At 43.4% G+C, this 26286-nt stretch overlaps 1 protein-coding gene across 1 annotated transcript in view; it reads right to left on the bottom strand.

Moving 5' to 3' along the window:
* Window positions 1-26286, bottom strand: part of MMS22L (MMS22 like, DNA repair protein) — an 84217-nt gene that overhangs the window by 20387 nt on the left and 37544 nt on the right. Inside the window, exons 15-16 of the mRNA XM_081904603.1 lie at window positions 4501-4688; window positions 2281-2431 (exon numbers count right to left, since the gene is read on the bottom strand). Of these exons, the coding sequence (XP_081760729.1) occupies window positions 2281-2431; window positions 4501-4688 (339 nt within the window). The remainder of the gene's footprint in view (window positions 1-2280; window positions 2432-4500; window positions 4689-26286) is intronic.

The following is a 26286-nucleotide window of genomic DNA, read 5'->3' as shown; positions in this document are numbered from 1 at the left end:
CCTTCAGTCTTCTCTTTTCCAGGCCAAACGTATCTACTTCCCTCAACTACTCCTCATAAGGCTTGGTTTCCAGATCCTTTATCATCTTGGTTGCCCTCCTCTGCATGTGTTCCAGTTTGTCAATATCCTTCTTAAATTATAGTGCCTAGAACTGGACAAAGTATGCCAGGTCTGACCAAGGCAGAATAGAGCAGGACTATTACTTCCCATCATTGGGACCCTAGGCTTCCGTTGATGTAGCCTAGAATTGTATTAGCATTTCTTCCTGCTGCACCACACTGTTGACTTGTGTTAAGCTTGTGGTCTATCAAGACCCCTAGATTCTGTTCACATGTACTACCAGTACATCTGCAAGCTTCTTTACTACCCTTTGGTGCTGAAGATTTGATTCATTTAAGTAGCTAGTTGTTCCCTTACCACCTCTTTCCCTATCTTGGGCTGCAGTTCCCTCCCTGCATCACTTATTCTGTTTGGCAGTGTTTTCCTTTTGAGTGAAGATAGAGGCAAAGTATGTGTACAGCAGTTCCATCTTCTTCCCCCCCTAATAGCATTCCTCTGTCTTTTCCACGTGGAGGACTTACTACTTGCTTGATCTTCCTCTTGGTTTGAACAAACCTTTATTATTATTTTTAACCTCTGTTGCAAGCGAGAGATCGTCCTGAGCTTTGGCCCACCTGACCTTCTCCCTGAAACAGTTGGAAACTTGTGTATACTCTTCCTTCATGACTAGAAGTGTCTGGCTACATAAGGGTGAGTCCCTTCCCTGTTATCCCACCTGGTCCCTCTCTGGGATCCGACTCTGTGCTTATAGCCACCTCTCTGGTCAACTCTCAGACTTCCTGGGGACCAGATGAGGCCCATCTCAACTGGGCTTCGCCCATTCCACTGCTGTGCCTACTTTTAATCTTCTTGTTGACTCCTGCCAAAAATTGTGGTGTTTATTTTGGGGAGGTGGAAGGCAATTGCTTGGGCTGGGCTGTATCAGACCCCTGAAATGTGGACTAGATATTCCTACTTTAGAGACATAATTGTGTTGGAAAACAAATGTGAACAATATTTCTGATATAACCGAAAGACCTGAAACTTTGTAAATAATAGGGCAATTTGCACTAGCTGCCTCTGAGTTAGAACAGAGGGCATATTCTGAATATAAAGGCATGACACATTACTATGAATATATCAAATGGATTTCAAAACCAGGGGGAAAAAATCTTGCATGCACATGTACAAAGGAAACTGAGACAGGCCACTGACTCATCTAATTCAGTACAGTTTGCGCTGACTGGTAACGGCTCTCCAGTATTTCAACCATATTTCTTGTTTTTACCAGGAGGCAAGATATTGAACCAGGAGCTTTGTATTAGCTACCATCCTCTCCCTTTTAAATCATACAAGCTATCATTACAATTTATGTCATTAAGGCTCAAGGTAAAACTCCCATTGATTTTAATGCTCTGGACATCTTCCTACATGTAAGCTCTGTGCCTTCTCCCACATATTTTGTTAAATCACTTATAAAGGCTGAGAAGTGGAAGGGGTCTTGTGGGTTGTTTAGTTTAACCTGCCACCCTGAGGCAATATAGTCTAAATTTAAAGTGTGGCTGATGGATGCTTGTCTAGCTTGTTCTTAGTTTATGCCATTTTGAAAAATGTGCTATGAAATTCCTCGGTGGTGCAGCAAATTCCCAGAATTGTGTGCCAAGTGTTACATATAGTTGAATTCATAACATCAGATGAACTACCCAGAATTAGATACCTGCATCTTACAGATGATTCCCCAAATGGTTTGTACAATGGCAGGTACTATGAGATTCCAGTTGTCAATAAATAACAGTTGTCAGAACAACAAATGGAAGCAACGTGGCTCTGTAGAAATATATATACTTTTATTGTACTTTTGACTAAGAGACTAGGGCCCAAAGAACCTTAGTCCAAAGCCAAAGGGGACTTTCACTTCCTGAAGAGCAGGTCATCTATGTATACTGGCAAATGGAGAATTTCAAAAGTAATTTGTGATATGGCACAGGATGGAGTTGGGTGTAAAAAAAAAAAAAGGTCAAACACTTTATATCAACCCAAGGAAGTCTTTGCCAGCCAAACCTCTCATGTTTATGACTATTTCTTTACAAAATTACTTAGTTGCACTTCCAACAAACAACTCATAGGCATTGTACAGTAAATTCTGAAGGGCACTGAAACAAAAACCAGTAAACAAAGGAATAAAACATATGACTAGAAAGCATCTGCTCTCACTTCGCCAAGTAAGTTTACATCACTCACCTGTTTTGTATTAGGTGGCTTAGATACCTTGAAACCAGCCGAGGGCAAACCATATCATCCCACCCGAACAACTGCATCATTGATAAAACTGGTTGAGGCTGAAGATCTGATGTACATGTGCTGGGCAAATCCAAAGCCATTAAAGTAAAACCTATTTTTAAAATGAAGGAAGGAAAGAAAGTTGGGGAAAATTCAGGGTAAAAGCATGCATTTTGTGTACTTCTGTAGCTCTTTTCCATAAAAAGGGCACCCCTCCCAAAAAAACACACTAGTGAAATGCATCTGGGGACTCTGGAGAGTTCCAGCTGGGGAAAGGAAAAAAGAGAAGAGAGATGGAACTCCTCTTCCCTGCCAGACATTTGTCTGCTCAAAATCTGTTTCCCTCCAGTGCTGTTTTTCCACCTGCAGGGGCAATTACATACAAAAGGGGAAAGAATCATAAATAGCATTTTTTGTCTTCAAGAATTCTGAAGTTTGGAAACTAGTTTCTCATCTGATAAGGAATTCCTATCACCTTAAAGCTACATTTTGTAAGAAAGTGGAAACTCATACACTTCGCTATTGTGAGTTCAAATGTATTCTTTAAAAAACAACAACAGGCTCAATATGCATACCCTTAGGCTGCATTCCTAACAGCACTTACCTAGGAGTAAGCACCACTGAATTCAATAGGACTTACTTCTGAGTAGGTATAGTTGTGATTGTGCTGTCAGTACTATAGAAATGCTTTCAATCAGGGCTCCATGAGCATCTACTGGGGTCCCACACATTTTTACAACCTTGCACCACAGAACTTTAATTCTCCCCTCTTCTTCCCCAGTCACTCACTGCCACCTATTACCATATTTTTAAAATGTGTTTGTGTGAGGCAGCAAAAGAGTATGTGTTGGGGTTCAGCAGAGTATCACAATGTTATAGATATCATGAAAGATGTTCCTCAGCTAAAAAAAAAAGGTGGGGGGAGTTGATAACACCGTGCTACTATATCATCTTATATTTACTCATTATATTTTCTTATCATAGTTTGTAGCTCGCTTTCCCTTTCATTCTTCTAAACTGTTGAATTACACACATCACTATATCCCCAGTGCTAATTTTCACACAGCGATGTTAATCCAATGGGATGTTTCTTTTTTTAACAAATATCTAAAGAAAACCAGAATGGACTTTTTGACAGGATACGAGGTTTCTGCCTTAGAATGGTTTCCTTAATACATTTGGCAAGTGGCAGTGCATTTCCTTTCTACAACGTTCTTTTCTATTACTATTATATCTTAATTATTGCAAAGCTGCTGAAGTTCAAGGGTCTTTCTTTATTTCCATTATTGACCGGGTCTTTGAGAGCTCATAAAACTCAGTTCTTAATTCATGTTGGGCTGAAATACATTTAAATTCAAATCTGCCTTTTCCAAATATTATTTAAATGGATTCAGTGTGCCATTATAGCTAGGCACAAGCCTTGTCAAATTGAAATATGCAGTATTACGATATAGAAATTTCATGGAAGAAATGATATTGTATCAAAATACAAAAGAACCAGATCAGCTAGGCACAGCTCCACTAAAGTCAAGGATCGGCACTATTACAGTTTACTCTCAATATGCTATTCCATCTGCTAGGATTTTGAGTAGCATTCCTACAGAGTAAGACATCAGAAAAGGTGGTGGTGTTTTGTTTTTAAATCGGGACGTCACACCACGTGCTTAAATGTTGTCTGATATATGCTTAGAAAGCCATTTACAAAATGAATATTATTATAATCTGAGAGAAACATTGGGGAGAAAGGAATTTCGAGAAGCAGAAGAGCTATGAACAAACTCATTTAAGCTCTGAAAATATGCATCACATTTGATATGATGAAGCATTTAGCAGCATCAACCATTAACCTTGCAGAAAATTATAGCTCATATTTCAAATGTAACAAATGATAGCAGAGGAAAAGTGATACTCCAGTTGTGGATATAGAGACTCCATATTAATAAGATGAGTACTCCAGAGTATACTAATAATGTGTTGGTTTCTCTCTCCCCCTCTCTCTCTCCCTCTCTCTCTCTCCCTCTCTCTCTCTCTGTGTGTGTGTACAGCCAGCCACCCATGTAAAAATGCTGAACATCCCTATAGAAGTTCCATTATTTGCTGACAAATTAACTAACAGCTTCTAAAGTAAGTTCAAGACGGTACCAAAGATGAAGAGGAGGGTAGCCAAACTGCTGTACAGACCTGCAGCTGTATCTGCAAGCTGAGAGCAAGGAGTCTGCAGCATTCTCTGGCTCTTCAAGAAGGGAAAGAAATTTCTCCAGAGAGCTCTGGCAACAGCAAGGTGGTGCTCTTTCGCCACCGACGACAACGGAGCATTTGGGCCTGTATTCCCTGAAGGCAGTCCCTGGTTTAAGTGTTTGTGCACAGTCCTAGGGAGAAACACAAAGAATATTAACATTCTATGTACTGGTGGTGGTGCAGAAACACACCTGAATTCCTTAGAGGTATTACTGTACAGACAGTATTTGCACTGTACAAAATGCAAGTACTGAAACATCATTTTCTATAATTAAAACCTTGATCCAAAGACATTTCTGCATACCACCGATCTGATAGATAAATGATGGCATATTAAGCACCATAAAGTTAATGTTAATTACTGATGTCAACCATTAATTACGCACCTCTTAATGTGTCAGACCCAAATGAGAAACAGGCAGGCTCCAAAATGAATGCATGCATTTATCAACTGACAAGTCGGTCTGCTTACAATCCAAAGCCAGATCTTCTACTATTAGTTTATTTGGTATGGAAGGGTACAAGAATTGGAACTGGCACAGAAAAAGTTATAATTTTAGGTAATGCATTTCCCCTTGAAGTTTTATTTATGAAGCCTCAGCGCACACACAAAAGAAAAAACACAAAAATGAAGATTTAACAGTTTTTAGATACATTGTGTGGTTTGGTTTTGAATCAATGCCCCCAGTTTTACTAGTGGAATAAGGACAGGAGTTACCACTATACACAACGTCAGTCTTTTCCAGAGACAATGTGGCATGAATTCAATAACACACTCAATTTTCTTTGATTCTGTTAGTACCATTCCTACTACTTAATCTAATTTGGAAGTTGTGACTTTCTAAAGGTTCAATAGAGAAGTGTCTGCAGGGAATCAATGTTCTCAGAGAAATGGGTGGAAGGAGGGGCAGGAAGCATTAATAAATTTGTCTGGCAGACTAGGATATGAGGCATTACTGTTCTTTGATGATCAACTAAATAACATGCTTATTAAAAACAATCTGTAGCAACGCACTATCATTCCTGCTCCTATTTATCTCCTGGTCAACTCAGCTGAGATTGTAGATTAAGACACAGGCAACATTACTACATTTGCTTTATTAAATTCTATAAAAAGCGGTCAAAGTATTTATTAGACAATGGCATATATCAAGGACAGTCAGATATCTCATAAAACTAATGTTGCTGGCAGACCATAATCACGGCTGAAATAGAAAGGGGCTTTTACATTTGTGAACTGCATTCCAGGCTTGACTATTCATTTTTTATTTTTTTGTGAAAATTAAACAACTCAAAAAAAAATTAAACAAGCTCAAACATTTTAAAAAACAAATATTTTCTACCTCACTGTTCATTCTTGTGTTGATTTTCTTGGAAGGACAAAAAAAATTGTGATAAATTTATGGGAACAATGTTGACATGGCCAACTATTTTTAGCTTGCATGGTTACTAAACCAGGGATCATTTATGGAGTGAGTGTGAAAAAGAGAAGAAAGCAACTCTATCATATTTTCCCTTCTTCATCATCTGTCATGGAGTGTGCTAGTCAGTAACCATATAGTTCAAAGCTAGCGTTACCTACTCGCACTGGTATGCTTCCAAAATGCTAGGTTGGCAGGAGCTGGGACAAAGCAATGGGAGCTGTTGCCATTCAAATTCTCCTCTCAATTAGAACTTTAAAATTAAATAGCAATAACACTGTTCCTGTTCCACTATTACAAAAGCTGAAACCCTTTCAAGTATTTAACGTCATAAATCAGTTCAGCATTTTTCAGAAGTTTATTTACTTAGCAGTAAAGGGCTCTTCGTCTAACTGTGGCCTCTTGTGCTGCAGTGGATACCATTCTGGAAGATCTTCCAATTTTGAAATGTCCCCACGCACAAACAAAACTAACATGCAGCTTTTTTAACTTTTTGATGTTTCCTTCTCTCATTCATCAGTATTTTGTCATAATAAAAGCTTACTGAACTGTAGACGTTGTGAATTAAAGGGACATGACTATGATACTTAATATGGTTTCATTCAAAAGATGCATACATCACCCAAACCAAATGTATTGCCTGTTGTCAACGCTCAGCTCAAACAGTATTCTGAACTGCCTGAATACAGATTTATTGAAAGGCTTGGTTATTTTGTCATCTCTGACTGCAGGATATATCCACATATCAGTACAAAATTCAAAAGATTTGAAGCAAAAGGGATACTCCAAATTTAAACAGCACATCTGCAAGTCTAGAATTAGATCCAAATGTCACATCCATGTTTATAAAATTTTAAATATTAGTCTAATAAATTAAACTATGCATTAAGCACATATATTTTAAACTATGTATAATACGTGCATTTTTAATATTTTTAATATAGTCAAGCCTAGAAGGGATATAAGCTATAGTACAAAGTATATGATAAATATGTACACATTAAAAATTTGACAGAAAATGTACAATGATTAGTGAACACTGATTTACAATCCAAGTAACCAGTTGACTACATGCACACTAGATTACACTAGTGCATGGTTTCTCCATATTTATTGAATCTGACGGTGGGTGGGGGGTGGGGGAGAAAGGCAAAGTAATGAAATCAGTATAGCCTCTCTGGGTTGGGTTTAGAAGGTCTTCTGAAAAGTTGGTATTGGGGGACTCAGAAGCTTAGGCTGTATACACACTCTTGTTTACTCTGCAGCCTGTGCTGTCCCCATTACTGGTTTGGGAAGTGGTGAAGACATGACATTAGCATAGGCGTGCACACACGGTGTGCCCAGGTACACTGTAATGTTATACTGAGCGGCATCCCGGCTCCTTCAGGTGCCACTCCACTCAGATGTTGGGAACACAGAGAGATGCAGGTAGAATAAAAGGGCTGGAATGGATCTGTAGCTTCTATATCAAATGTTGAGGATGAACTTTCCTTCTACAGTGGTACCTCCGCTTACGAAAACTTCAGGATGCGTAAGCGGCAAACCCAGAAGTATTTTTCAGGGTTTTTGCTGCGTGTGCATGCGCAGAAGCTCTCAACCGCCACATGTGCATGTGCAAAAGTGGTCTCTCCAGTTGCGAAAACCTCAGGATCAGGCCGGACCTCCGGAATAGATCCTGTCCACAACCAGAGGTACCAATGTACTAATGAGAGGTTGCTTTCAAAAAAATGAAACAAGTGTTAAGCAGAGAGTGGTATGTTGGTTTGTAAGGGCAAGATCCAGCTATGTTTAAGACCCATGGGAAACTGCTGCTTAACAGAGCATTCCTATACAGTGGTATCTCTAGTTACGAATTTACTTCATTCTGGAGGTCCGTTCTTAACCTGAAACTGTTCTTAACCTGAAGCACCACTTTAGCTAATGGGGCCTCCCACTGCCACTGCCGCACGATTTCTGTTCTCATCCTGAAGCAAAGTTCTTAACTTGAGGTACTAATTCTGGGTTACCGGAGTCTGCAACCTGAAGCGCCTGTAACCCGAGGTACCACTGTCCAGATCTGCTCATAAGTAGCCCTTGAAAGATGATAAAGTAGCAAGTGAAATATTTAATGTTCTTGAAGGAATCTATGTATAGTAGTAGGGAAAATGTTTTGTTCATGTAACCTATCTTCCTTTTTAGCAAAAGCTTTTTCATTAGACACCAGCCATTCACTTTTCAGATTGTTCTCTACAGCAAGTGATAGACAACAGAGCTAATTTTCTGTCATTCAGAGACAACGGTAGGCTTGCTAAACCTATAGCAGCAGCTCTGAGACACCATGAACTGATAGTTTATGAGATCAAAGCCACCATCAACAATGTGAACTCTGCCTCGTCACATTAACAGGAAACTGTTTTACGAGTTCCACCACTGGGCATCAATTTAACAAGTTCCAACACCAGCTAAGCTGTAAAACCGAATGTAATTCATTTAGTGACCCGCGCATGGGGGGAAGCAATATGTAGGTGAAAACGTCTCACAGTGACAAAAAATGCTTTGATTTGCACCATTCATGTGACTGAACAAAGAACTTAAACACTCACTGCCAATAGCTTTTATTGCCAAATGCACTAAACATTCATTATTATACGAGCGGAACCCACTGCTTTAGAGACCTGTTTGATAAAATAGAAGCGATAGAATAAATATTACATTTTTATCATGAACACAACTTGTCCATTAGGTTTAAATTATGGACTCGCTTCATGTTTAGAATGATCATCATTTTTAGCAGAATCCATTTCACTCTGCTTTCTCATATCTTTCAAAACGTACACATGGGAATTTTACACACATGGGTATGAGACAGATAACCTGCTTTTCCCATCTGATATCTTATCAAAAATATTACCTGTGCCTTCCACTATTATCTACCCCACTGGAGCAGAATGGAGGGAGCTAAACCAACACCAACTAAATAAATCCAGATGGCCTTATTTAGGGACATTGTATACAATTAGCAGAATTAGAAGTTGTGAAATTTTTCTTAGGCTGTACTATACTCAGCTACAGGTGGCATCGAAACGTTGCATGTTTGGATGCTTCCCGTGAAGGGAAAATGAAAAGACCATCTTGCTTATTCAAACAGTCTGTGAGGCCAGGTTGCCTACGTCTTAACACTGTCTGTTTCTATGGGAAGGTGTGATCAAACATTTGATTCCCTCAATTGGAGCCAGAAGTAGCAGCTTCAGTTCTGCCACTTGATTCTACTGACCAGGTTGGCCAAATACATTTCACTACCTGGGGGAAATGACAAGACAGACATGCACGCGCGCACACACACACACACACACACACACACACACACAGAGTTACAAGTACATAAGCCAATTGGATTGGCAGGTGATGCTTACTTTAACAAGGGATACAGGACAGTGTTCTCTACTGCACCTGAGGGAAACAGGTTATCATAGGAGGTGTAGGATAAGCTGGGTGGCAAACTCCCACAGGTGCTCCGCAGTTCCCAGCATTTTACTAGTTTATTAAATTTAACTGGGTTTTTTTATTATTATAAAACAGCCGGGTAACATTGTTCTCTGGGAAGCTTACGGCATAAAAGAATAAGATACAACTGGAAAGAAAGTAAAATAAAGATTCCAGCACCTGCCACCTCAATCTGCCTTGAGTGATTTGTTATTGATAAATCCTTCCACTCCCAGGGTGAAACTCATATTCTGGCAGCAGTGACGTGATGGGCACAACATTTGTAATCGACAGGAAGCCTCTATATGCAGCACACCAAAGACATGATTCTTTGGTAATGGGATACTTACCTGGCATATAAACCAAGGATGGGAACCTGTGACCCCTCCAGATGATGTTTGATTACAACTCTCACTATCTCCAACCAATGGCCATTCTGGATGAGGCTGATTGGAGGCCAGCAACATCTGGAAGGCCACAGGCTTCCCACTCCTGATCTAAACACTTCCTCCTTTGGGAGCATGCCTACTTGTATTCCTCCAGTGCATAAGTACACTCAACATCCACTCAGGAGAAGTGGGAAGGAATTAGCAGACTTGCACTCCTCCAAGGTAGAAACAGTAGCTCTTTGAGATGTGAGGGAAGTCAAAACTCTAGCTGCCAATACAAACTCTACTATTTAAAATCGTAGCAGCTATTGGACAAGAAACTGCAAGGCATTGCATTATTACATTTCTAAGATGTTTTCCTTATCTTGTTTCTTGAAATTTGAGGGTAGGAGGGGGGAATGGGGAAAAACCAATGAATGGAAATGCAAATAAAGGCTGCCATCCCTTCTAGGGTTAATGGGTGCTTTTGTAAGATTTTAGGTCAGATTAACCTTTTGCTCACAATAGGGCTGGTTATCGGTTTTATTTTTTACTGACTTTTAATGCTTCTAGAAAGGAGGGGAGGAAATCAATATCACGCGAGACAAAAGGGCTCTTGAGGCTCTGGCTGCACCAGCTTTTGGTTTGGCTTCACATACAATCCTGCAACATGCTGAGGCTGGGAAGGATTAGGCTGCTTGTGTTGAGTAAACCGATGATACTCAATAAACAGTTTCTGTTGTAAACCCCTTAGGACCTGCAAAGCCACACTAGTTGGCATTAGACCAGATAAGCTGCCGAACCAGCTGTAATCTCATTTAGACCTGAGCTGATCCTCCTGTCCTTTCACTCTACAGGATCAACGAAAACCACTGAGGAAGCAGCAGTATTATAGCGGCACTGCTTGCTGGATGTAGCAAACATTTCATAAATTCCTCTCCTTGAAGCAAGTCTGCATATAATCTGCACGGAGGCAGAGAAATCAATGGATTTCTGAATTCATTAGCACTCTTATTATGGCAGGGTAAATGTTTCTCTTTATGGAAGGGCAGCCGTTGCAAGTTGGCTCTGCAAACCTCTTATTTGCTGACCATTTCTCATTTTGCCAATGCTTTGCATTTGTGCTACCCTTTAGGATAAAAATTAACTTGCATGCAAGTTTATTAAAAATAAGAAGGAGCACTGGAAATAAACAGAGCAACCAAGGCTACACTTGTTCATCCATCTACGTGAGTGAATGCATCATAGAACACAATGTGACTTACTTTAGAGGAGACAGGTACAAGACCGCACTGTCACACACTTTACTGCAAGAGCAGAGCATCCCTTATATAAAACAACTAGTTATACTTCAAAAGATTTTATTTCTGTTAGTAATGAAAACTATTATTTGGACCTAGATAAGACAAAATAAAAAATCAATGCTGTTTTCAAATAATATTATAACAGTTAACAGGCTAAAAGCATCAGCTAATAGGAATGGCAATAGCTCAGTGGAAGAGCGTATGCTTTGCATTGAAAATGCCCTAGGTTCAATCTCCAGAATCTCTAAGGAGTGTTTGGAGACAGCTGCTGCCAGTCAGTGTCAACCTTACAAAGCTAGATGGATTCTGTATGAAGCAGCTTCTTATGTTCCCATTAAAAACAAAATTATAAATGCTACGCTTGATAAAGAAGGCACAAAGGCCCAGAAATACAGCTTATCATGTAATAAGGCTTTGCCTCAACATGGTTACCGGCTCCTCAAATGTGGTGCAAGTTTTCCCTATCATGCTTTCTTATGTATAACAAAGAATGACTCTCTACCAAGTGGTAAGAGTTCACTGTATTTTCCATGTGGTTTGATTGCCATCTGCATTCACCCAAACAGAATTTCCAGGTCTCAGTGAAGACAACTTCCAGTTTCCTCAGCAGTCCCATAGTCATGTCTTCCCATCCCTCTCTGTCCTTTAGGCTCCCAGTAGACAAGGATGTTGAGTGCACAATGGGACCAGGGAGGGCAATGCTGCTGTAATGCCTGCTCTTGAACTTGACATGACAAAAAAGGTTTTCCAGGCATTACCTGGCAATCCCAAATACAGAACAACCACATCTTCTTTCTAAGAATTATACAAAGACTACTCCTGAAGAGGTACAGTAAATACTTTTTTAAACCCTATTCAGGAGGACCCACCCATGAGTTGAATCAACATGTGAGTGGGGTCACACTAACTATTTGTCTGCAGTGAAAGTACTGCTAGTCTATTGTATTGAATTAATCTGAGCTCATGTAGTTATGAAATGGTGAGCAGTATTAGAAAAATCAGGATTCTCCCAACCATTACTTTCCAGTAGTTAAGTGACTGTGTTAAATAGGACCTCGGTAGTTCAGAGAGAAAAAACCAATTTCATTAAGACTTGAAATTTACTTAGTGCAAATTTTGTAAAGCGGCACAACCTGTCACGATGAGGCAGCCCTGGTATTGCATCTGAAAACATTAAATCTGGTCCCAAGCCATGCAAATCAAAGTGAAAGAGCCCATTTTCCCCACCAAAGTAAGTTGGAAAACATATCCCTTTTCATAATGGCAGAGATTTCAGCATAGCAACACAAATGCTCCATCAAGTCTATACCAATTTCCATATGTTGTCAGCGCACACCATGCAGGTCAGATGTGTGTTACAGTGCAGAGGGGTCAGGTCAGATGCGCATTACAGATGCTGCAAATTGGCATTGACCCACTGTAGACTGCTACAGCAGACATGCCCTGCTCATTAATCTTCATCCACCTCTCTGGCATACTTGGACTGAATGCAGCCAGCAGAATTTAGATTGATCCTCAAGCTGATCCAGCACTTGAGCATAAAGACTGCTAGTCTGAACAGATCTACTTAGGATCAGTTGAGTGCTGGTATGAGTTTCCAGTTTTCCACTTCTGTGTTTTAGATCAACTGTGATTCCAGATTTCAGATGCATGTTATCCAAAACAACCATTACTTATGATAACTGACACAAACCCTCACAGTCTCTACATTTCAACTCTTAATGAAATGATTTAAAGGAACAGAATTAAAGGGTGCTTCTTGCCCTCTCCAATATGAAGATTAATAAAAGCATCCTATCATCTACGGATATGTGACAGAAATTACTTTATAGCTCCTGCACAATCACTTAAAGCCATTCAGTGTGTTAATGTTTCACCTCTCTCCAACTCATTCTTCAGAGGTAAAGGAGTCCCATTTAACATAATCACTTAATAACTGCAAAGTGATGGGTATCAGAACCCTAATTCTTCTAATATTTGCCAAAACCAGCTCTTTTGTAATAACAATAACACCATGATAGCAAACTGTAAATCTGTGTAATTATACTTTAATTGTATTGTGAGGCATGCATTAATCACAAAGTTTAAGTGCCAAGGATGGAATTATAATAATTCTGTAAAACAAATTTAAGCTAGCTAAGTAGGTCAAAACCACTAGCATGCAACAGGAGACCTCTGGGAATTTATCAGTTAATGGCTATTTATGTGCAAATGAGTGCCCTACAACCCTCCAAAATCCTGTGTAGCCGAAGGGTATTTCTGTTAACCAGGAGCATGCTAACTGCTGAGGCATAAATTAAACCATTTATTGGAATTATTTTAATTCCTACCACCCCCCTCACTAGCTGCACAATTTACAGTGTTAATTTACATGAAGATAGAGCTGCTAAGGACTTGGGAGATAGAGCTACTAAGGACTTTTTCAGAAATGTTCCTGTTTAGAAAATAACTTCCACTGAAACAGCATTGTGCTCTCAGTTTCCCAGCCTTCTAAAGGGTGTCTGAAGTCATTAAAAATTCCAGAGGTTCAGCACCACTCTGCAATACAGCAAAACCCTTTTGTAATTGTCAGGGTTTCTGGGAGAGAGGAGGAGATGACAGAGGAGACGGAGAGCGAGTGGGAGGAGGGGCAGAAGGATGAGGAAGAAGATGACGGAATTCTGAGGGAATCCACGAGTCTGAGCAGCGAGTCAGAGGATTCTCAAAAGGGGGTTACCTTAATCAAGCAAAGGGGAGGAGAAGGGAGAAGCGGAGAGGAGCCCAGTGGAAGACAGAGGAAGCAAGAGACGTCTCAGCCGGAACGGAGTAAAGGGGGTGGAGTCGTCAGCCTCTCGGAGGGAGCAGGATTAGGAGAGAACAGAGAGAGGGGGTTGGAGCAGGGTGTTCAGCCGGAAAGGGTGGAGAGCAGAGCAGGGGGTGGTGTAGCGGTCGAAAGAAAGGTCAGCAGCAACGTACGCGCGCCAAGTTCAAACGTAGAGGCGCGCGGAAGTGGAGAGAGCTCAGGGGAGGAGCCCGGCCCTAAAGCCAGAAAGAGGGGGGAAGAGGCGGCAGAGGATTCAGCCTCAGGCGAGTCACGGAGAGAGGGAACCCAGGGGGGCAGGAAGACCCTGCGGAAAAGAAAGGAGAGGAAGAGGTGGTCTAGAGCCAGGCTATTAAGTTGGTGCGGAAGAGGAGAGGAGTCAGAGGGGACTTCAACGGTCTAACGTGGCAGACGTACGGCCACAATGCTGAACTGTATGAGAAGCAGAAATCTTCAATAAACTTTTCCTGTAAATAAGCTGCAACGGAGTGAGGTCTCTTGTGAGCTGGGACCAGACCTGGGTGGCCGTGACAGTAAGTCCCCTCTCTCAAAGCAAAAATTTTTTTTTGCGAAGCTCACGAACGGGAGCAGCCATGAGCGCTGAGGAGCAGCTGGTTGCATTGCGGAATCAGGTTACCGCTCTCACATCGGCAGTCATTGCTTCGCAGAAGAAGAATGACGACTTGGAGAAGACGTGCCAGGATTTGCAGGCAAGGTGGGAGCGCGCGGACAAGGCGGGGGCCCCAGGATCCAGAGCGGAGGGCATTGCGCTTGGACGGAGGGGGGGTGCCCTAGTTCCGCATTTTAATGGCAACTTGCAAGACTATCCCAATTTCAGAGCGGACGTTGTATATGCACTGCACTTACTCCGTCACGATTTTAAAGATGAGGAGGAGAGAGTGGGGTTCATTGTTTCGCACCTGCATGGGGAGGCCAGGGCTTGGCTACGCAATTTGTGGCGCGAAGATGGACCGGCCCGTCGCGATTCAACTGCGTTCATCAAAGCGATGGATTCTTGTTTTCAATCCTCTGTGGATGTGGACATTGCGCGCCGTCAAATGCACGGGCTGAGGCAGGGGAAAGCGACTGTGCGCCAATACCACTCTAAATTTTTTGCATTGCTCACCGCCTTAGATTGGCCAAAGGACAGTAAACCGGTCAGAGATCTTTTTTGGGAGGGATTGAGCCCCCCCATCAAGGATGAGATCGCTAGGGGGGACAGACCCCAGACCCTAGAAGACGTGGTGCAACGGGCTTTAGCTCTTGGAATTCGACATGAGGGGCGTCCGTGGCATGAGGAGGACGGGCCCCAAGCGCGTGCGCAAGCAAGGACTCTCCCTTTTGGGCACAGGGACTTCAGCCGTGCGCACCCCTCGCCAATGGGGAAGGACAGAGAGGAGCCAATGGAGATTGGTGGTGCTAGGGCTCAGAAGCCATCCCAGAGCCCTGTCCCTGGTGCAGCCAAAGCGAAGCCTCCTAGAGGAACCAGGAAGTGTTACATCTGTGACAGTGCGCACCATATGGCGAAAGAGTGCCCCCAGAGGCTCCAGAAGCACACTGCAGCGCTGGCAACTGTAACAGCAGAGGTGCAACCAGGGGAGCAGCTTCAGGGAAACGACAGTGCCTGGCTGGAAGCAGAGCTACTGGGGCTCAGCCAGGCGGATCTGTAGACAAGCCCCCAGCATCACTGCAGAGCGTGGACCCTTTGCCTCCCAAACCGGCAGTTCTGCTCACAGCAACACTCCAGTTGCCTGATGGGAGACTCCTCGAGGTTCCAATAACGATCGATTCGGGAAGCAACGCCGACTTCATGGGACTGCAGTTCCTTAAGCAGCACAACATGGCGCTCCTGCCTGCAACGACGCCTCTGAACGTGGTCACGGTGGACGGCAGGAAGTTGCTGGGGGGGCAAGTGGTGCAGCAAACCCCTCCCATGATGATGCAGATTGGCAACCATCGAGAGCTTATTAGTTTCAATGTCACCCACTTATCGGACACACCCATCGTGTTAGGCATGAGTTGGCTGGAGAGGCACAGTCCCGCGGTTGCGTGGTACCAGAGGCAGATCAACTTTTGTTCATCGTATTGTGCTCAGCATTGCTTTCAGACCGATCAGGGAGGAGAAGCTGAGCAGCCATTGCATCTGGGTATGGTGCAAACAGTGCCTCACAAGTACCAGGACTTCTTGGAGGTTTTCTGTGAGAAGGAAGCTGACAAGTTGCCGCCTCATAGACCTTACGACTGCGCGATTGATTTAGTGCCAGGGGCGCAATTGCCTGCTGCCAAGCTGTACTCCATGTCGGAGGACGAAATGCAAGAGCTTCGGGAGTTCATAGACCATAACCTCAAGCGCGGTTTCATCCAGGAATCTAAAGCAGCGGGAGGCAGCCCTGTTTTCTTTGTGAAGAAGAAGGACACGCCCCAAAAAAGGCTTATAGTGGATTACAGGTTCATCAACAGCTTGACTAAGCCCAAAGCTTTCCCCATGCCCAAGATTGACGACCTTTTAGCGACCGTCAGGAGGGGCAAGATTTTCACCAAGCTGGACCTACGTGGAGCTTACAATCTCATCCGCATCCGGAAAGGAGATGAGTGGAAGACCGCCATGTTCACCCCTCTGGGCACATACGAATACAGAGTCATGCCTTTCGGCCTCCAAAATGGCAGCCACGTTTTTCAAGCATTTATGCATCACGTGCTAGCAGGTCTCCTCTACAAAAAGTGTGTCTGCTTTCTCGACGATATCCTGATTTTCTCGGAATCGCCGGAGGATCACGATAAGGACGTGAGGGAGGTCCTGCAGAGGCTGAAGGAACACAGGCTGTACGCCAAGTTGGAAAAGTGCCAGTTTGATGTCAGAGAGGTTGATTTCCTTGGCTACAAGTTGTCCGACGAGGGACTGGCCATGGACAGGGCTAAGGTTCAAGCGCTGTTGGACTGGAAAAGCCCTCGAAATCGGAAAGAGGTCCAGAGGTTCATCGGCTTTGCCAATTTTTACCGCAAGTTTATTAAAGGCTTTGCGAACGCGACGGCGGCGATCACTGACACCCTCAGTTCCAAGAAGAAGAAGTTCGTCTGGACCGAACAAGCGGAGCGGTCCTTCCGGACGCTTAAGGGTCTTTTCGCCTCCGAAGAGCAGCTGCTCCACGTGAATCCCGGCAGACCCATGCGGGTAGAGACCGATGCGTCGGATAGAGCGGTTGGGGCCGTTCTTTTGCAAGAGGATTCACAAGGCAACTGGAGACCGGGTGCGTTCTACTCCCGGAAGCTCAGCAAGACGGAGCGCAATTATACCATATGGGACAGGGAGTTGTTGGCCATTCATGCAGCTTTCAAAGCGTGGCGACACTTCTTAATAGGAGCCAAGCACACGGTGCAGGTCCGCACGGATCACAAGAACTTAGAGTATTGGCGGACGGCTAAGTTGCAGACCCAGCGACACATGCGCTGGGCGGAGTTCTTTGCGGATTTCGACTTCAAAATAGAATACATCCCAGGAGACTCCAATGTTATTGCAGACGCGCTGTCCCGAAAGCCGCAATACTTGGAGGAAGCAGCTCCAATCGCAGCAAAGCACATTTTCGCACCGCAGGCGTGGACGTGCGCTACCATCGCAGTCGACCTGGACGCGGTGCGACGCGCGTTGCAAAGGGATCAGTTTGCCCAGTCTAAGATGGAGGAGCTACGCGGAGGGTCGCGACACAACGATGAGTTTCAATTACAAGATGGACTTTTGACTCGTAAGGGTGCCCTTTACGTGCCCACCGACGATCTTCGAGCCAAGGTTCTGCAACAGTTGCATGACGCCCCTAGTGCAGGCCATTTCGGCAAAGAAAAGACGATGGAGTTGGTGGCTAGAGACTTTTGGTGGCCCCAGATGAGAGGAGAGGTGGCGGACTACGTCGCCAGGTGTGATATCTGCCAGAGGTCCAAACCAGTGCACCAGAAGCAGGCGGGATTGCTAGAACCGCTGGAGACACCGCAGCAACCGTGGGAGAGGGTAGCGTTGGACTTTGTTACAGACCTGCCCAGCTCCAGAGGTAAGACGGCGGTGTTAGTGGTGGTGGACTTGTTCACCAAGATGGCGCACTTCATCCCTTGTGCCAAGGTGGCGACGGCAGAACAGACCGCAAAGCTCTTCATCGATCACGTCTTCAGAGTGCATGGACTTCCGCAGTCCGTCTTGTCCGACAGGGGGCGCCAGTTTGTTTCCACTTTCTGGCGAAAGCTTCTGGGCATCTTGCACGTCAAAATCAACCTGACATCGGCGAGGCATCCACAAACCAACGGTCAAGCGGAGAGGGTCAACGCGATCATGCAGCAGTACCTGCGGTGCTACGCCAACCAGCGACCTGCGGCGTGGGTGGACTATCTGCCGATGGCTGAATTCGCCTACAACAACACGAAACACGCTTCCACCGGGGTGACGCCTTTCTTCGCGAACAATGGCCGTCATCCCAGAACCTTCCCGAGATTTGCGGCACCAGGAGGGGGGGGGCCTCAAGATGCCGACCAGTTTGCAGCGGAGTTGCAAGAGGTGCACGAGGAGCTGCGGAGACATTTGGAGCTGGCAAAACAGGCGTATAAGGTGCAGGCCGATAAGCACAGGAGGGCGGGAGAGGACATCCAGGTTGGGGACTGGGTGTGGTTAGCAGCCCACGCAATGCCGGCCAGGTCATTGGCCAAGAAGAAGTTAGGACACAGGCAGCTAGGGCCATATCAAGTTGAGGCTAAGATCAATCCGGTGGCTTTTCGTATAGCCCTTCCGGAAGGTTCCAGGGTGCACCCGGTCTTTCATAGGTCGGTGCTCACTCCCTACAAAACCCCACACAGGTTTCAAGAGTCAGGAGCACCCCCAGAGCCACGTAGGAGGGCGCCTGAGAGGGGGGAATCGCCAAGACCAGAACCTCTTAACGAGGTCACAGAGATACTGGACTCGAGATGGGGGGAGGAGGGAGTTGAATATTTTCTCGCCAGGGAGGGCACACCAGCCGCTGCTAATAGTTGGGTGCCAGGCTACGAGTTAGACGAACCCCTTTTGAAAGAAGAGTTCCATGCACTTTTCCCACATAGACCCATGCCAGCTGAGTACTTTGATGACTGGCTTTTCACACCCACATTGTCAGATAGCACGTTCAGGGGTTTCTCTTCCCCCGAGGAAAGAACACCAGAATCAAGCCCGCCCAGGGGATCGTGCTCGGGGGTGGACACGGAAACCCCTTATTGGTGGGAGGAGCAGCCAGAGGAGGAATGGCGTAAGAGGTGGCTGATAGGTCCTTGGCGGGCAGCACCGGAGGAAGTAGCGATGGAAGCAGAGACTGAGAAGCATTTGGGGGAAGAACCCGACTTCGAATACACTTACACAGAACTGCCAGCAGAGAACATTGACGTAGACGACCTGTATCCTGAGCCTACCCCCGAAGAGCCGCAGTTTCCACAACCGGTCCCCGGCGAGCGGGAGGGGGGAAGGGGGGGCTTCGAGGGGGGGATGGATGTCAGGGTTTCTGGGAGAGAGGAGGAGATGACAGAGGAGACGGAGAGCGAGTGGGAGGAGGGGCAGAAGGATGAGGAAGAAGATGACGGAATTCTGAGGGAATCCACGAGTCTGAGCAGCGAGTCAGAGGATTCTCAAAAGGGGGTTACCTTAATCAAGCAAAGGGGAGGAGAAGGGAGAAGCGGAGAGGAGCCCAGTGGAAGACAGAGGAAGCAAGAGACGTCTCAGCCGGAACGGAGTAAAGGGGGTGGAGTCGTCAGCCTCTCGGAGGGAGCAGGATTAGGAGAGAACAGAGAGAGGGGGTTGGAGCAGGGTGTTCAGCCGGAAAGGGTGGAGAGCAGAGCAGGGGGTGGTGTAGCGGTCGAAAGAAAGGTCAGCAGCAACGTACGCGCGCCAAGTTCAAACGTAGAGGCGCGCGGAAGTGGAGAGAGCTCAGGGGAGGAGCCCGGCCCTAAAGCCAGAAAGAGGGGGGAAGAGGCGGCAGAGGATTCAGCCTCAGGCGAGTCACGGAGAGAGGGAACCCAGGGGGGCAGGAAGACCCTGCGGAAAAGAAAGGAGAGGAAGAGGTGGTCTAGAGCCAGGCTATTAAGTTGGTGCGGAAGAGGAGAGGAGTCAGAGGGGACTTCAACGGTCTAACGTGGCAGACGTACGGCCACAATGCTGAACTGTATGAGAAGCAGAAATCTTCAATAAACTTTTCCTGTAAATAAGCTGCAACGGAGTGAGGTCTCTTGTGAGCTGGGACCAGACCTGGGTGGCCGTGACAGTAATGAACTCTAATGAAGTGAAATTCAGTCTTGTGTCCCTTCCACCCGTTTCAAACTTAAAAGGCAACAATGAAGCTCAAGAGGGTTTCTATCAACTACCGTTTTTCTGTCATAAAGTTCATGATGCAGACATATCAAAGGTTTTCACTGTTAAAGGCTGAATGTAAATGTCAGGGTGGTGGTGAAGTTTGTTTTAAGCAAAGCACCAAATTTAAGAAACTTTATTCCTTTTGTGCAGTTTCAGTTTAAGAACAAAAGCAACAACATGCTTGAAAATAATATTTAAAAGTAGTCCACCCTTTGCTCACCTATCACCCAATTTCAGGCAGCAGAGCACTTTTTCCCTAGAGACCCCCATAGGAAAAGGATGGGAGCAATTTTTGCCTTCCACAGATCTTCTCCCATAGACCTAATTGTGGCTAAGTGATCTTTAATAACATTACAGATTGCTTTTGAGGGGAGGAAGGGAAGCGAGGCAAGCTCATGGACCTGCTATATTAGAATTACCCTGTTCTCTTTCTTACTAAGAGACAGGGAGAAGCATTCCCTGTAAAGCTGAGCAAAATTTTATAAAAATGTTATTGGTACCAGTCCTGAACCATAATGTCACCCTGGGGAATCCTTGGGGCATTCCTAGCTATTTTTTCCAGCCTTTGAGAAAAGGTGTGTGCATTTCAGAAAAGTCAACTTTTTAGAAATGTTCTCTCCACTTTTCTCTATTTCAGTTCCTATTTTTTATTTATACATTTTCCAAATTATGAATATACACTGTACATTTTCCATAAAAAAAATCACTTCTCTCAGGACTTCCCAGTCCATTCCCCCATGGCATTCTAATCAAACCTTATTTTGCTGCATATCCTTTTCTTCCATCCTATTTTGTCCTATAAATATCCCTTATTGTTGGTAACTGCTGCTCAAACTGTTGTTCCTACTTGTAAGTTAATTATTATATCTCTTTAAATATTCTACCAAGTACTTCTACTCACCCTTTACCTGAGTTTCATCTTGGTTTTTTATTTTCACTGTCGTGTATGCTAGCTCTAGGTATTCTATCAATTCATTTTGCCATTGTTCTTTGGTTGGGATTTCGCTTTCCTTCCATTTTTTGGCATATATTATTCTGGCTGCAAGCGGTTGCATATAAGAAGAAACAGAGTGCCTTTTTAGTGATATTGACATATGTTATGCCTAGTAGGAAGGTCTTGGGTTTCCGGGGAAACGTAAATTTAAAAATCTCTCTTAGTTCTACATAGATCATTTCCCAATAATCCTTGGCTTGTTTACACTTCCACCACCTGTGTATTAGGGTTTCCTCAACCTCTTGACACTTCCAGCACAGTTTGGATTTTAAAAAATACATTTTTACCAACTTACTGGGTGTCAAGTACTACCTGTACATTATCATTTATAGGTTTTCTTTAATATAGCAGGCTGAAAAATTCATATCCCCCCCAATAATTTCTCCCACTCTGATAATTCTATATTATGTCCAATATCTATTGCCCAGTGGGTCATTATTGCTTTTACCGTTTAGTCTTTGGTCTCCCACTCCAATAGTTTTTAATATATTTTAGATATTAATTTTCCGTTATTTCCTAAAACAATTCTTTCAAATTCTGAGCCTCCTTCCACTAATCCTTTTTCTTCTAAAACTATTTAATTCAACTGAATATATTGGAGCCATTAAAATATTGACAATCCATTCTTATATCTCCTTTCTTTTAGTCTTGCTCTTCCTTCTTTAAATTCTATAAAGTCCTTATATGTACCCCACTTATTTTCCAAATCCCGCCCCCCCCCCACTGATACCACCTCAGTAGGTGATATCCAACATGGGGTTTTCCTTTCCAAAAGGTTTTTATATCTCAACCAGACAATGTATAAGCTTCTTATCGCATGATTTTATAAACCTTTGTGTGCTTTGATTTTGTCACAGTAAAGGTAGTCGTGCCACCCAAACAGATCGAATCCCTCTAGGTCTAAAATATTAGTGTTTCATTAACTCCATCCATTCTTTCATCCAACACAAACACACTGCCTTGTAGTAGAGCTTAAGGTCTGGGAGGGCAATGTCCCCTCTATTCTTTGCGTCTATGAGGATGTTATATTTAACTCGCAATTTCCCCCCTTGTCATATAAAATTTGTTACATCTTTCTTCCATTGCTTAAAGCAATTGGAGCTATTTATCAATGGCAATGTTTGGAATAAAAAAACCATCTTGAGTAAGATATTCATTTTGACTGCAGAAATTGTTCCTAAAAAGGAGAGATTCATTCTACTCCAATTTTCTAGGTCCTTTTCAATATCATTCCAAATTTTTGAGTAATTGTCTTGGAAAAGGTTCATTTTTTTGGCTGAGTCATATCCCCAAATATATAATATCCCCCCTCCCTATTTTAATTCATGATCTGGCTTCCAGTCTTTCTTTAACATGTGGTTCTAAATTTTTAACTATCATCTTAGTCTTTTCCTTATTTATATAAAATCCAGCTAGGTTGCCAAATTTTGTTGTAGTTTCCAATGCTTTTGGGAAACTTTTAAATGGGTGCTCCAACATCATCACTGAATCATCGGGGAAGGCTTTCAGCTTATGGGCTCGCTGTCCACTCAGATTCCGCTTATATCATTGTCCTCTTGTATTTTTCTGGCTAAGACTTCCAATATTAAAATGAAGAACAATGGCAACAGGGGACGACCTTCTTTAGTTCCTTTCTTGAAGCTTCATTTATCTGCTGTGCTGCCATTGATTATTATATTGGCCCATTTTCAGTATATATCGCATTGGTAAATTCTGTTCCAAACTTCATAGTCTCTATTGTTTTACTCATAAAAGTCCACGAGACATTGTCCAAGAATACCACTGTCGCTTCTTGTATTTCAGTTCCTTCTAACTTCCATCCAGTCTTTCATGTGTGTGTGTGTGTGTGTGTGTGTGTTGTATTCCATATGTACACACATATACACAACTCAGATAACAGATCATGCATCTGATGGAAGTGCACTCTGACCCATGAACTGAAAAATTTAAAAGAGCACAGAGTTTTCTCAAATAACCCAACTGGCATCAGAACAGAATAAAAGGAGGGTGCAGATCTGATTGCAGATCTGTCAACAAGCGAAGGTGCTAAGATGCCCAAAGTACACTAAACATAACCAGACAAACACACAAGGTCAAAGCATTCTTCAAATTGCTGAAATCCAAGGTCAGTACTCTCCATGTTATTTAATAGAATTATAGAATAGTAGAGTTAGAAGGGATCCCTAAGAACCATCTAGTCCAGCCCCCTGCAATGCAGGAATCACAGCTAAAGCATCCATGACAGATGGCCACCCAACCTCTGTTTAAAAACCTCCAGTGGAGGAAAGAGCAAGCTTTCATTCAAGTTTATCCTCTGGAATCACAGTTCTAAAACCAGCACAAACCGTTCCCAAAGAGACAGAATAAATAAAAGAAGAATGTGCTTATCTTTTGAATAAAAAATGAAGGCAGAATATCTTAGCATAGCCCTCATTATCAAAGCCTCCTTTCCCAAGTATTTTATAAAGGACTATTACACCCTAGAAATGCACGATGTTCTTTCCCCCTATCTCTCCATTTTTGTTTGTACTGGAGAAAAGACACACATGCATTTCTTCTCTTTCCGGTTTCTGGAACGCTAAAAAAATAATAATTAAAAGTGTATCATCACCATAGATATGTCAATGCCATTGCCACTTCTAGCATTAAGGCTGCCAGTAGGAGGCAGCATCAAGTCTGACAGCAGCCACTGGGTGCAGGCAGCGCAGACTGGTTGGGAACTTGCTTCATTCTTCTGTCATTATATAAGCAAGATGACACTGTTCTCTAATCCAGCCAAAGCTGATAAGTACCATCAACCTGTCACTTCCTACATTTCAAATTCTAACACTGCAGCATCAAAGAGTTTTTTACATTTCGATTTCTTTTGCTGGCAGCAGTCAGTAGCCTCTCGTTCTCCCACGGTGTTCTAATGCAGCATTTGCACACCGGGGTTACTCCCAGCCTGAATAGCAGGTCATCCCCTACTCACTGAGCTCATCTGTGGCCCATGTGCTAGGCAATTTAGATCCAATCAGCCCTTATTTAGCTCAAGAGTAATGAGCAGCATAGTGACACAGACTTAAGCCTGACCCTCAGGACACTGCTCATCAAGCAGTAAAACTGTGACAAAATCATTCATCTTCCACCCGCTGGCAAGAAATAATACTCGCACTCACTGTATTACTTTTCAAGATAGGAAGGAGGGGGGGGAAGTCCTGAATTTTCATGATGTGAGACATTAATTTGCAGAAAGCTGAATTCCCTCAAACCCCCCTGTTGCTATGAGCTCACCAGGGGGAAATAGGCCTTAGGAGACTGAAATGGAATAAAGAAAATTGCTTCGGCTTTCTTTTCATTTTAAATAAGCCTTAAATCTGGCAAGTTATCCTAAAGACAAAGATATCTATCTGTCTATCTATCTATATGGTCTTCCAAGCTAAAGAAGCAGCAATCCAAATCAAGGTATTTCAATGCTAATTAGATTTTATTTTATTTTAACTATCACTGCATCCTTCCCCCACTCTTTGTTCAATAAGAGGGAGGGGAGAAATCCCGCAAATCTGTATAAATAGCTATTTTTCCCCCACCACCTGCAAAGAAAAGAAATATGAAGAGGAAAGTTCATTGAAGGGAAAAAAAACCTGTAGTTTCAAAAGTGGAGTGCTTCAACCAGAAAATAAATGTACATTGATGTTCTTCAGGGATCACATATTTTTCTAAACAACTATGAGCCATGAGCAGCAGGTGCTCGTATACTCTGAAATGGTTTTGTACTTTTCTCTCCCCCCCCCCAAGCATATTTGGTGGATTTAGTCTTTCACAACAGTAAATCATGTATAGCTGACAGGTAGGTTACAGAACAAGCGTCAGAGCAGGTTTGCTAGATAAAATGGTTACAGCAGAGAAGAAAAGAAGCAACTTTTGACATGGTAGTAGCCTAGGCAGAGCAATGCATTTTCACAGCTACCCTCTTTGAGATCAGTATTTTCTTATCTTTCAGCGAGCTGCACTGGGCAATGCAGCCTTAAGAGAGCAAGGGGCCCCTCCAGCTGTTTTAGGCTATCTTGAACATAACCGCAATAAGAGATGAATTCTCTTCATCTCTATGATGCAACTTAGCCAGGGAATGTGAGACAGAAGAGTTTTGGGATTTCAGCTCCTTGTTTAATCATACCACTCCTGGGAGGGCGCTTGTGTTTGTGTGTGTGTGCGTGTGTGTGTGTGTGTGTTGGGGGTAAATGCTGTAAAACGTTTTGAATAATAGAGTTAAAATAAAGCAGCATCTAAAATAAAGTTTTTATTTAAATCAAAATAAAGTTGTTCATTTAAATTTTTTTTTGGCTAAGCAAGGAAATAAAAACCTGCAAATGTATATAATTATTTATCCCAAAGAAGGGGACAGAAAACATGTGTTTTGTTTTGCGGAGGGGGTGGTATACGGGCACAAACATAATGTAGCTTCTAAAGTAGAGTGTGAAAGCTAAATATGGTGAACCTCTGTGGAATGCCTTTTTAGAAAGGCGATTCCCTCTAACTTGTATACTGCTATTTTATTTCTGTGTTAAGACTCTGTTTTCCGCCCCTTTTAAGATGCCCCCATGTATAAAACGCCCCCAATTTTGGGAGACTCCGATTTAAGAAAATGGGATAAGATCTATCTGTGTTTAAGACGCCCCCAAAATGTGGACATTATTTTTTCGGGGGGAAACCTAGTCTTACCCACGGAAAAATACGGTATTGGCTTATAAACACTGGGTGAAACACAACAGTGTCTATCTGCTGGTGGATCAGATGCTGTTTGTGGAAGAGATTCACCCTCCTACCCCCTAAAAAAAAAATCAGTCTGTTTCAGAGAGCTGGGAGACCTTTCGGAAAAGGGGGGGGGAATACAGGGGGAGTGCTCAATGCTCACATAACAGCTATCGTTACCATTTCTGTGATGTCAATGTCAACTTCTACTGTGTGGCAAGAAGAGCCTCTCATATCCATGTAAAGTAGACGAGAACAGCCACTGTATCTAAGGTCCATGGCATAAATATCTTCCTAAAT

This window comes from Podarcis melisellensis, assembly GCF_964234715.1.
Source record: "Podarcis melisellensis genome assembly, chromosome: 3".
In the NCBI taxonomy this organism is placed as follows: domain Eukaryota; kingdom Metazoa; phylum Chordata; class Lepidosauria; order Squamata; family Lacertidae; genus Podarcis; species Podarcis melisellensis.
This window is presented reverse-complemented; position numbering and strand designations above follow the sequence as displayed.